Raw genomic sequence first — 13,519 nt, 5'->3', positions numbered from 1 at the left:
AGCTCCGGGGGACTGCAAGGGGCTGGGCGCCGTGGCTGTGGGTGTACAGGACAGAACAACCTGGGCCCTCCATAAAACAGCAAGGTTGATGTGCTCTCGGGGGAAGGGTGCATACCCCCATCTCTGAAAACCCCCGGAAACTTTTCAGGGGAAGAGAGGCGGGGCCCAGGCACAGCCGCCATATCCTCCGGCGCTGAGCACCGGGGCGGGGGCGAAACCTGCGTCCTCACCGAAGGGCTTAGCAGCCTCAAGGGCCAGACTGAGAGGGGCCTACAGCCCGGGGCAGATAGGATCCTTCCATCCTGGTCCCTCAGAGAACTTGCTCCACAAAGACAAACAGGGAGCTGGGTCTTGGCTCAGAGCAGGGACGAGGCTGCCCCTCGGTCTTCCCCGAGCCCACCTGCGGAGCGCGACCAGGGCGGAGAGCACAGCCGCATAGAACAGCGGAGCTATCGGTGGCAGGCAGAGGGAGAGCGGCCCCCCGCCTGTCTGGCAGGAACACAGCCCCTGACCGAGGTGCTGGGAGGGGGCACGACCCACCCTTCTGCCTGGCCAGTCTGCAACATCTGACTGCGGCATCCGGAGGGGCAGTGACCCGCCCGCCCGCAGCAGAGGAGAGCTGCATCTGACCCTGTGTTAGGAGGAGGCGCGATCTGCTTGCCGACAGGTGCTGGGAGCAGCACAGAAGAGGGCGCCAACGGAGGGCCTATGAAAACAAGCTGAGCTTCCAAAACAGGACGAAGACAGAAGGACTTCACATTAAAAGCACACAGACTCCAGGAGAACACCGACAACCCCCCCTTTTTTTTGTTTTGTTTTTTGTTTTTGTTTTTTTGGGTTTTTTCTTTGTTTTTTTTTTTAAATCTGTTTTTACCTGTTCTATTTTCAATTACTCTCTTAATTTTTACTTCTTAATTCATTTCTATTTCTCTTGGGTTTTGATGTCCTGTTATTGATTAGACACAGGCTTCAAATACATCTATTCATCTCCCCACCCCTTTTTTTCTTTTTTTTCTTTTTTATAAAAGGTTTTAAAAGGACGTCTCAACCCGATTAATACTCTGCTTCAACTCGCTCTTCTATTATTCATTATACACTGTTTTCAACCCCTCTTTCTCCCTTCTTTTAAAAAGCTTTCTCTCTCTCTCTCTTCTTTTTTTTTCTTTTTCCCCCTAAGTTCTATTCCTAAATAGGCATTAGATAGATAAAATCCTTAAGATCCAAAATAGACAACTGATACTCCATAAACCACAGTGCCAGAGAGGTATGAGCAAGATGAAGAAGCAGAGAAACCTTTCCCAATTAAAAGAACAAGAGGAATCCCCTGAAAGAAAGATCAATGAAATAGACATCGGTAGCCTACTAGATCAAGATTTCAAAAAAGGAGTGATCAAATTGCTGAAGGAATTAAAAGAGATAGTGCTTAGAGATATAAAATATGTCAAAAGTGAAATTGAAGCTATAAAGAAGAGACAAGCAGAATGGGTAAACTCATTGACAGAGATGAGGAATGATCTAATAGCTGTGCAAAGCCAACTAGTTAATGCAGAGGAACCAATTAGTGATCTAGAAGACAGGGCAATAGAAAGCACCCATTCAGAAGAACTACAAGATAAGCAAATAAAAAATAATGATAATAGCATAAGGGACCTATGGGATAATATAAAGCGTGCCAATCTTCGCATAATAGGGGTCCCAGAAGGGGAAGAAGGATCAAAGGGGATTGAAAAGGTTTTTGAAGAAATCATGACTGAAAACTTCCCAAACTTAAAGAAGGAATCAGATATCCAAGTACAGGAAGCTCAGAGGGTCCCAAACAGGAAGAATCCAAATAGACCCACACCAAGACATATCATAATCAAGATGGCCAGAGTCAAGGATAAAGAAATGATTCTAAAGGCAGCAAGAGAAAAGCAAAGAGTGAATTACAAGGGAACCCCCATAAGGCTCTCAGCTGATTTCTCTACACAAACACTATAGGCCAGAAGGGAGTGGCAAGACATATTCAAAGCCCTGAATGAAAAAAAGATGCAGCCTAGGATACTTTATCCAGCAAGGCTATCCTTTAGGATAGAAGGAGAAATAAAGAGTTTCACAGACAAAAAAAAGCTGCAGGAGTTTAGCAACACTAAACCCATGCTAAAGGAAATATTGAAAGGGCTATTCTAAATAGAAAAGCAGCAGGATGCTACAGAAATGAGAAACTCACAACTGGAAAGGTGATAACTCATGAATTACAAACAAAGAAAACACGAAATTATAAAAGAAGACATACAAATCACTGAGAGTGGGAGAGGGAGGCAGGGAAATACAGAATTTTTTTTCTTTTTTAAATTTTTTTTAACAGTAGGATGGGTTTTAGATCATGTTATTATCAGTTTAATAAAAACAGGTATAGGTTAATAGATTTACAAAAAAGGGTAACCACAAGCCAAAAATTTACAAGGGAGTCACAAAAATTAAATAAAATCCACGATAATACAAAGGAAAGTTACCAAACCACAAAAGAAGAAAGGAACAAAGAGGATATACCAATTCAACTGCAAAGATAAGTTCAATATGGCAATAAACACACATCTATCATTAATTACTGTAAATGTTAATGGACTAAATGCTCCAGTCAAAAGACATAGAGTGGCAGACTGGATAATAAAGCAAGAACCTTCAATATGCTGCATACAAGAGACCCACTTTAGGGAGAAGGACACATATAGATTGAGAGTGAAAGGATGGAAAAGGATATTCCATGCAAATGGAAAAGCCAAAAAAGCAGGTGTTGCAGTACTGATTTCAGAGAAAATAGACTTTAAAACAAAGGCCATAAAGAAAGATAAAGAGGGACATTTTATAATGATTAAAGGAGTGATACAAGATGAAGATATTACACTCGTTAATATATATGCACCCAATATAGGAGCACCTAAGTACATACAAGAATTACTAACAGAGATAAAGGGGGATATTGATGGGAATACAATCATAGTTGGAGATTTTAACACTGCATTAACATCACTAGACAGATCTTCCAGACAGAAAATAAACAAGGCAACAGAGAAATTAAATACTACAATAGAAAAACTAGATTTGGTGGATATTTTCAGAGCATTACACCCCCCAAAAATAGAATATACATTCTTTTCAAGTGCACATGGAACATTTTCCAGGATCGATCATGTACTTGGACACAAAAGAAACCTCAACAAATTTAAGAAGATAGAAATTATCTCAAGCATCTTTACTGACCACAATGCCATGAAACTGGAAATCAACAACAGAGAAACAAAGGAGAAAAAAAGAAAAGCATGGAGATTAAACAATATGTTATTGAAAAAACAATGGATCAATGAGGAAATCAAAGCTGAAATTAAAAAATACCTTGAGACAAATGATAACAAAAGCACAACCACTCAAAACCTATGGGACACAGCAAAGGCAGTGCTAAGAGGGAAGTTTATAGCGATACAGGCCTTCCTCAAAAAAGAAGAACAATCTCAAATAAACAAGTTAACCCACCACCTGAATCAATTAGAAAAAGAAGAACAAGAAGCCCCAAAAAGCAGCAGAAGGAAGGAAATAATAAAGATCAGAGAGGAATTAAATACAATAGAGATTAACAAGACCATAGAAAAAAATCAACCAATCCAAAAGCTGGTTTTTTGAAAAAGTAAATAAAATCGACAAACCTCTGGCCAAACTCACAAAGAAGAAAAAAGAGAGCACAAATTAGCAAAATAAGAAAGGAAAATGGAGAAATTACAACAAACAAAATAGAAATACAGAATATCATACGAGAATATTATGAAAAACTATATGGAACCAAACTGGATAACCTAGAGGAGATGGACAAGTTTCTGGAAACATACTGTCCACCAAAACTGAATCAAGAAGAAACTGAACACTTGAACAATCCGATCACTAGAAAGGAAATAGAAATAGCAATTAAAAACCTCCCTACAAATAAAAGTCCAGGACCGGATGGCTTCACCGGGGAATTCTACCAAACATACAAAGAAGAACTCATACCAGTCCTTCTCAAACTCTTCCAGACGACTGAAAAGGAGGGAATACTCCCAAACTCATTCTATGAAGCCACCATCACCCTGATACCAAAACCAGGCAAAGACACTACAAAAAAAGAGAATTATAGGCCAATATCACTGATGAACATAGACGCCAAAATCCTCACCAAAATTTTAGCAAATAGAATCCAACAACACAAAAAAGATTATACATCATGACCAAGTGGGGTTCATCCCAGGGACACAAGGCTGGTTCAACATACACAAATCAATCAATGTAATACATCACATTAACAAGAGAAAGGACAAAAACCACATGATCATCTCAATCAATGCAGAAAAAGCATTTGATAAAATTCAACACCCATTTATGATAAAAACTCTCACCAAAGTGGGTATAGAGAGAACATATCACAACATAATAAAAGCTATATATGACAAACCTACAGCCAGCATAGTTCTCAACGGTGAAAAACTCAAAAGCTTCCCACTAAAATCTGGGACAAGACAAGGATGCCCACTATCACCACTCCTATTCAACATAGTCCTGGAAGTCCTAGCCACAGCAATCAGGCAAGAAAAAGAAATAAAAGGGATCCAAATTAGAAAAGAAGTGGTAAAAGTGTCATTATATGCTGACAACATGTTACTATATATAGAAAACCCCAAAAGGTCCACACAAAAGCTACTAGAGCTGATTGAAGAATTCAGCAAGGTAGCAGGTTACAAAATTAACGTTCAAAAATCAGTTGCATTTCTTTACACTAATGATAAATCAACAGAAAAAGAAAGTAAAGAAACAATCTCCTTTAAAATAGCACCCAAAGTAATAAAATATCTGGGAATAAATCTAACCAAGGAGGTGAAAGAATTATACACAGAAAACTATAAACCATTGATGAAGGAAATTAAAGAAGACTTTAAAAAATGGAAAGATATTCCATGCTCTTGGATTGGAAGAATCAATATTGTTAAAATGGTCACACTGCCCAAGGCAATCTACAGATTTAATGCAATCCCTATCCAATTACCCAGGACATATTTCACAGAACTAGAACAAATCATAATAAAATTTATATGGAACCATCAAAGACCTAGAATTGCTAAAGCATTACTGAAGAGAAAGAAAGAGGCTGGAGGAATAACTCTCCCAGACTTCAGACAATACTATACAGCTACAGTCATCAAGACAGCATGGTATTGGTACCAAAACAGACATATAGACCAATGGAACAGAACAGAGAGCCCAGAAATGAACCCACAAACTTTTGGTCAACTCATCTTCGACAAAGGAGGCAAGAATATACAATGGAATAAAGACAGTCTCTTCAGCAAATGGTGTTGGGAAAACTGGACAGCAGCATGTAAAACAATGAAGCTAGAACACACCCTTACACCATATACAAAAATCAACTCAAAATGGATTAAAGACTTGAACATAAGACAAGATACAATAAACCTCCTAGAGGAAAACAAAGGCAAAACATTATCTGACATACACTTCAAAAATTTTCTCCTAGAAGAAATAAAAGCAAGAATAAACAAATGGGACCTAATGAAACTTACAAGCTTCTGCAGAGCAAAGGAAACCAGAAATAAAACAAGAAGAAAACCTACAGAATGGGAGAAAATTTTTGCAAGTGAAACCGACAAAGGCTTGATCTCCAAAATATATAAGCAGCTCATACGACTCAATAAGAAAAAAACAAACAACCCAATCCAAAAATGGGCAGAAGACCTAAACAAGCAATTCTCCAAGGAAGACATACAAATGATCAAAAAGCACATGAAAAAATGTTCAATATCACTAATTATCAGAGAAATGCAAATCAAAACTACAATGAGGTATCACCTCACACCAGTCAGAATGGCCGTCATTCAAAAATCCACAAATAACAAATGCTGGAGAGGCTGTGGAGAAAGGGGAACCCTCCTACACTGCTGGTGGGAATGTAGTTTGGTGCAGCCACTATGGAAAACAGTGTGGAGATTCCTCAAAAGACTAGGAATAGACTTACCATATGACCCAGGAATCCCACTCCTGGGCTTGTATAAAGAAGGAAATCTACTTCAGATGACACCTGCACTCCAATGTTCATAGTAGCACTATTTACAATAGCCAAAACATGGAAACAGCCTAAATGTCCATCAACAGGTGACTGGATAAAGAAGATGTGGTATATTTATACAATGGAATACTACTCAGCCATAAAAACCGACAACATAATGCCATTTGCAGCAACATGGATGCTCCTGGAGAATGTCATTCTAAGTGAAGTAAGCCAGAAAGAGAAAGAAAAATACCATATGAGATCGCTCATATGTGGTGGAATCTAAAAAACAAAAACAAACAAACAAAAACAAAGCATAAATACAGGACAGAAATAGACTCATGGACAGAGAATACAGACTTGTGGTTACCAGGGGGGTGGAGGGTGGGAAGGGATAGACTGGGATTTTAAAATTGTAGAATAGATAAACAAGATTACACTGTATAGCACAGGGAAATATACACAAAATGTTATGATAACTCACAGAGAAAAAAATGTGACAGTGTGTATATGCCCATGAATGACTGAAAAATTGTGCTGAACACTGGAATTTGACACAACATTGTAAAATGATTATAAATCAATAAAAAATGTTAAAAAAAGAAAATGGGAACTCTTTACAATGATATATTTCTAGCACTTTGGAGTCTAATAATAGATATTCAACAAATATTTGATGAACAACTAAAAGAGGAGGGCGATCTAGCCAGAAGGGGAAATGGTTCCTTAAACAGGTACTACATACAGTCTGCCCTAAATTAACACGCTGTGGACTCAGAGCTCATCTGCTCTGGTGGCTTCCTTATCATCGATGTGATGACTCAGTTGCATATTTCCAGGTCAAATCACTAGCCAGTCCAGAATCTGCGGGTCATTCTCTCCTTTGCCCTCATACTCCGTAACTAACCAATATGAATAGCTCTGAATTTGTCTTCCTCTCCACCCTCACAGCCACTATTCTTAGATCAGGTCACCATCTCCCATTTGGGTTAATGCAGTAGCCTCCTAATTGGTTTCCCTACCTTCCACCTTTGGGTCTTCCCTTTTCATTTCTCACACTGCAGCACAAATGATCTTTTGAAAATAACACCTGGTCATTTTGCTCTTTTTCTTAAAACTCTATAGCTCCAGATATACAACCCTCAAAATAATTTCTTAACATTCAAAACCGATTCTAATCTCACCCTTGTTTGCTTCTTCAGCTTCACCCCTTCCTGATTTCCATTGTACACTATGCTGCAGCCTTAATGGGGTACTTGAAGTTCAAAGTGCTGTCCTTTTGTACATTTCTGTTCCTTGAGCCCAGTTCTGGCTCTCCCATCACTCGGATAACTGCTATTTGAAATAATTTCCATTCATTGATGGAAACAAACCAGGATAAGTGAAAATCCTTGAGTGAATATAGAACATACTGTACATTTCCTCTGTAGAAGAGATATGATTGGTGTAGGAGCCATTTCAAAGTTTCCCCATCGCCACTGGGCCCTCACCTCCCAAAGCATGATTCTTCCTGGTAAAGGTCTCTGTTGGCGCTGGTTGGTTCTGATGCAGGAACTTGGTCCCTAGTTTGGTTCCTGTTTTTGCTCTAGGGAATAGTGTCATGTCCCATAATGTCCTTTGCCTGGGGTCTTTTTAGACAGAACTACCAAACTAATTCTTTCACAACTGTAGGTATTTATCATAGTCACATTTGGTATGGGGTAGAAAAAAAAATCAAGCAAAATTCTTGGCTGATATAAAGTCCAAATTATACCATTCTATCTTCTGTTAAACTCTTAGATTTACTTGGAAGGGAACTAGGTGTATGTACAAGTCACTCTGGAATCTGTGGTCTTTAACTGTTTTGCCCCAGAAGATCTTTGGAAACTGCGGACCCCCTTAAACACTACTAAATGGGTAAGTTTAATAGTTGCAAATATGTAATTTCTGGCATATTGTACATTGTGTTATATGTGCTTTAAATATATCATTGTCAAAACCTTGGCACTTCAGCTCATTCAGCTTATGGAAAATGGCCACTATATAACATAACTGGCTTGTCTTATCAGAAAAGGTGTGACCTCATTTGACTTTGAAGGGGAGCCACCCTTCAAATATGCCACCCCCAAATATACCATTTGGCATTTATTTTGAATTAAAGTTACTTAAGAAAAAGCCAGTGCAATGATTTCCCTTGTCCCTCTGATAGCCCATTTGAAAGGTACTCTCTCTGTACCAGGAGGGCAGAAGGCATCCTTATTGTCAGAGATAAGGAATTTAGGGCTGAGAAGGCTGTATAAACAAACCCTGTTAGTTCTTCACTAATCTGCCGCCCTAAGCCCAAATGCTGTCAATTCTTCACAAATTTATTGTTCCCTTGTCTAAAAAGTATAGAAGCTGCCTGCTTTGGTCACTCCTCATATCTTTATGGGCTTGCTTATGTATGAAATTAGTTTTTCTGCTGTAAATCTGTCTTGTGTCGATTTAATTATTAGACCAGCCACGGAGCCTAGAAGGGAAAAGTTTTACTTCCCTACAAATTCAAAGTAGTGAGTTGAAAAACAGCCTGTTACAATCTATTCTCTTTCACATTCTAGGATGAATAGAAGACAAATCAGAGAAGGCAGAAATTTGTCCTCTGAATGAAAAATGGTCCTGCCTCCTTCAAAATTTCTCTCTCTGGGGCTATGCATTCTCGATTTTTCCCTTTGTTTAGACTGTTCCCAAAAGATTTTTATAGCCTGGAATATTGTTACACCAGAGTAAGAATGGGGATAAGTGAGGTAGCCTTTCTTTTGTAAAGAAGGGTATTATGTACAATGAGTTGGTTAAAGAAGTCCTGAGGCATCCATTCTCATCTCAGGAGAGATCATTGTAAATTCAGGGTACTTATGAAACTGAGGTTTTGCAAAGTAATTCCATAAAACTATACCACCATTTGAAAATGAAGATAACCTGTCTCAGAGCATTTCACCTACCTATGCTGAAGGTAGGATAATAAAAATATCTACAAGTTAAAGATTTCTAAAATTTCCACTTGATTATAGAAGCTGTAACATCTCGGTTCAAAGGAAGCAATCTGGGTTCTGAGATTAAATAGAAATGCTCCAGGGCATGAATTTTACAAGTTCTTCTCTGAATTAAGAGCCAAAAACATTAAAGGTTAATTAATCTCAGAATACTTATGTTTAAATTTACATACATACTCGATCACAGTAGAGCTGTTTGATACAGTAAAGTTTAACTGGAAAAGGTAATACAATCCTTGTTGAATGTGATTAAATTTTGACGTTAGTTGCCAGCTATGATATCTTACAATTTGTTTTTCTGTTTGTTCTTGTTTTTATTTTTTGGCAGGGGGCAGGTAATTACATTTATTTATTTTTAGGGGAGGTACTGGGGATTGAACCTAGGACCTTGTGCACGCTAAGCATGCACTTACCACTTGAGCTATACTCTCCCCTGCTCACAATTTGTTTTTTAAAGGTCCCAACTTTTGGTTGCCAAGAACTGTCTCATCAGTCTTAATAACAGTCTTGTATTAAAAACCTTCTTCCACAGTGTCAAAATTAAGTTTAAAACTGCAAGTATCTACAGGAAGAAAAAGATTCAGAAAGAAAAATAAAGTGAATAAAATACATTCATTAAAAAGAAAAATTATGGATTAAAAAAATCTCAAAACCCAAACAGGGTCTCAACACAATTCTGCCAAATAAACAAATTTCTGTCTTTGTTATTTGAAATTTCTTATTTTGGCATGATATCTAAATACAGACTCATTTTCTTCTCATTTTAAAAAGGACATAAAAATCTGAAGTAAAAGTGAAGAAAGGGAAGGTAGAGACCGTGTCCTTTGAAGTCCTTTACACTCTACAGGAGAGTTTTGCTTAGTAGAATTCCAGATTATAATCTAGATTATAATCTATGAATATTTATTGCAGCAATGCAAAGTAGGCCTTCCAAGAATGTACATTTTGGAAAAACAGTATGGAGTTTCCTTTAGAAACTAAAAATAGAGTTACTATATGATCCAGCAATCTCACTCCTGGACATATATCTGTACAAAACTCTAATTTGAAAAGATACATGCACTCCAATGTTCACAGCAGCACTATTTACAATAGCCAAGACATGGAAGCAACCTAAATGTCCATTGACAGATCACTGGATAAAGAAGATGGAGTATATATACACAATGGAATACTATTCAGCCATAAAAAGGATGAAATAATGACATTTGCAGCAATATGGATGAACCTAGAGATTATCATATTAAGTGAAGTAAAGCAGAAAGAGAAAGACAAATACCATGTGATATCATTTATATGTGCAATCTAAAATATGATATAAAGGAACTTATTTACAAAACAGAAAAAGACTTACATATATAAAAAACAAACTTTGTTAAAGGGGAAAGGGAGTGGGGGAGGGATAAATTAGGACTTTGGGATTAGCAGATGCAAACTACTATATATATAGAATAGATAAATAACAAGATCCTACAGTATAGTAAGGGAACTATATTCAATATCCTGTAATAAACCATAATGGAAAAGAAAATGAGAAAAATATATGGATATGTTATAACTGAATCATTTTGCTGAACACCAGAAACTAACACAACATGGTAGATCAACTATACTTCAATTAAAAAAACCAGAGACCCTTCAAGTCAAAACCTAAATATATTATGTTTATTTATTAATATATCACTAATTTTGTCCCAGGGTTTGAAGAAGAAATGTACTGGCTACTTTAAAATAACAAACAAGTATGGAGTTAGGGTTATGGTCGTCCACATTACTCCTTTTGAACAGAAATGATAGTATACCACTGCTTCTTACCCACTTCACACCTAGTTCTTTAAGGCCAAGTTGGGAAAACAGTCACAAAGAGAAAGACAGCAGAGAAAGTTGTTTTTCCTTTTTTTGAAATAAGAAGTATGAACTGAACTACTCACTGAAATATTTAACACTATAATTAGCTTCATAATATTTAATAGTTTCATAGTTTGTAGTTGGTTTTATGTAAAAGTATCTCATAGGTTTTGATGACTAAAGACTAAAATTTTACCTCAGTTTTACTCATCATTCTTAAACTTTTCATCCCAAACTCAAGACAGTTAAATTCCCTGTATACGTAATTGTTTAACATCCATGACTGATTGAGTCTGGACATGATTATTACTGCTACATCTGAGCCCATTTCTGCAAAGAAGTAACAAAGTCTTGTTTTTGTACAGTACCTGATAATCCACAAAAGACTAATAAATTGAGCATTGTCTAACATAAGCATTGCTTACAGTAAGCACAGATAAATGGTTATTTGCAAAGTTGTTTTAAAGGATATTTCTGGACACTAAATAAGTATCAAAACTGAAATACTGTTACCTTAAAATACAATTATATGTAAAACTTGAGTCTTTAAATGCTGACAATACAAGCTGATATACTGTCAGTGAAAATAAAAATCACTTTATAATAATACACTTACAGTAATTTCAACAATCTATTTCAATCAAAACTACAATGAGGTATCACCTCACACCAGTCAGAATGGCCGTCATTCAAAAATCCACAAATGACAAATGCTGGAGAGGCTGTGGAGAAAGGGGAACCCTCCTACACTGCTGGTGGGAATGCAGTTTGGTGCAGCCACTATGGAAAACAGTGTGGAGATTCCTCAAAAGACTAGGAATAGACTTACCATATGACCCAGGAATCCCACTCCTGGGCTTGTATCCAGAAGGAACTCTACTTCAGGATGACACCTGCACCCCAATGTTCATAGCAGCACTATTTACAATAGCCAAAACATGGAAACAGCCTAGATGTCCATCAACAGGTGACTGGATAAAGAAGATGTGGTATATTTATACAATGGAATTCTATTCAGCCATAAAAACCGACAACATAATGCCATTTGCAGCAACATGGATGCTCCTGGGGAATGTCATTCTAAGTGAAGTAAGCCAGAAAGAGAAAGAAAAATACCATATGAGATTGCTCATATGTGGAATATAAAAAACAAAAACAAAAACAAACAAAAACAAAGCATAAATTCAGGACAGAAATAGACTCATGGACAGAGAATACAGACTTGTGGTTACCAGGGGGGTGGAGGGTGGGAAGGGATAGACTGGGATTTTAAAATTGTAGAATAGATAAACAAGATTACACTGTATAGCACAGGGAAATATACACAAAATGTTATGATAACTCACAGAGAAAAAAATGTGACAATGAGTGTGTATATGCCCATGAATGACTGAAAAATTGTGCTGAACACTGGAATTTGACACAACATTGTAAAATGATTATAAATCAATAAAAAATGTTAAAAAAAAAAACCCCAACAATCTATTTCACTTTCTTGAAAAAAAAAAGGCAGTAAATTGCTAATCTGCTCCTCTGCCGGGCTGTTTTCTAAATGACAAACCAGAAACATCAGCAAGGTGCAATCACAACAGAGGGAGGTAAACATGTGCATTTCTAATTTGCAGATCCGGAATTCCAAACCTGAGTCATCAACCCCTAAGGGGGTCACTGGCAATTGGGATGACAAAGGCCTGCATCTTAGAGTTACTGAAGACAAGGTCTGGGGCTAATTTAAGCAATGTAACTGATGTTACTGGATCCAGAAGAAAAGAGTATTCCATGGATCATTACCCAAAAAGTTGCTCAAGACACACTATTCCATTTAACTACGCGTTAGGGGAACTACAAAGACAGCTATTACCTTAGAAACTTACAATAGAGAGAAAATAAGCAAAAATAATAAACCTAAAGATTCACATAATACATAAAATACAACGGAGAACAGGGATGGTAGGATTTGAGGAGAAAGGGGAATTTCTATGGGCACAGCAAAGTTACGGAGACTCAAGAATGAGGGAGAATTCAGTTAGGATGAATCACAGGTAAGATTAAAACACAGAGTTTAAAGATTAGAAGGTTACAGGTGGCAGGTTACAAAGCCTGAAACAAAACCTCCTGCCCCAAATCACTCCCCTTCCCCCGCTGAGGCACAACCTGGCCAAGAGATCCTGAGGCTGAGGTGAATCAAACCTACTTGATTTTACAGCCCAAGTCATCACTCCTACAGCGGGCAAGCATCCCCCGCGGGGATGAAGCGATTTCCCCCAGCTTGCCACGACCTCGCGCCTCTCCCCGAGCGGGTGACTGGGACACCTGCCTACACCTGTTTCACCAGCCACTCCCGGCAAGGCCGCTACCGTGGCCACAATGCCCGCGCCGGGCCGACCCCCATCCCCCGGAGACCAAGCTCGGCTCCCGTCTCCCTCCGACCCCGCCCGACCGGCCAGGGAACCGCGGGGTCGGCGCCGAGCGCGCAGCCAGCTGTTACCAACTAACCGTTGCGCGCGGCTCGCGGCGCCGCGTGAGCGTGACGTGACGGGGCGGGGCGGGGCGGAGCTCCCCTCGGCACCACGCGCCCCGCTCGCCGTGGGAG

At 38.5% G+C, this 13,519-nt stretch overlaps 2 protein-coding genes across 4 annotated transcripts in view; one reads left to right on the top strand and one right to left on the bottom strand.

Moving 5' to 3' along the window:
- Positions 1-13,329, bottom strand: part of LOC102524656 (monocarboxylate transporter 1) — a 29,759-nt gene extending 16,430 nt beyond the window's left edge. Inside the window, exons 1-2 of one of the 3 annotated variants that reach the window (XM_072968003.1) lie at positions 13,121-13,329; positions 11,756-12,006 (exon numbers count right to left, since the gene is read on the bottom strand). The gene's annotated coding sequence lies outside the window, so the exon portion shown is untranslated. Of the gene's footprint in view, positions 1-7,500; positions 7,736-11,755 lie in introns of those variants that run through there. The other 2 variants (XR_012075904.1, XR_012075903.1) reach the window with 2 other exon arrangements.
- The window catches only part of LOC140698320 (uncharacterized), a 28,720-nt gene continuing 28,376 nt past the window's right edge, over positions 13,176-13,519 (top strand). Inside the window, exon 1 of the mRNA XM_072968308.1 lies at positions 13,176-13,409. Coding sequence (XP_072824409.1) covers positions 13,176-13,409 — 234 coding nt within the window. The remainder of the gene's footprint in view (positions 13,410-13,519) is intronic.

Source organism: Vicugna pacos, chromosome 9, assembly GCF_048564905.1.
Source record: "Vicugna pacos chromosome 9, VicPac4, whole genome shotgun sequence".
Classification (NCBI taxonomy): Eukaryota; Metazoa; Chordata; class Mammalia; order Artiodactyla; family Camelidae; genus Vicugna; species Vicugna pacos.
This window is presented reverse-complemented; position numbering and strand designations above follow the sequence as displayed.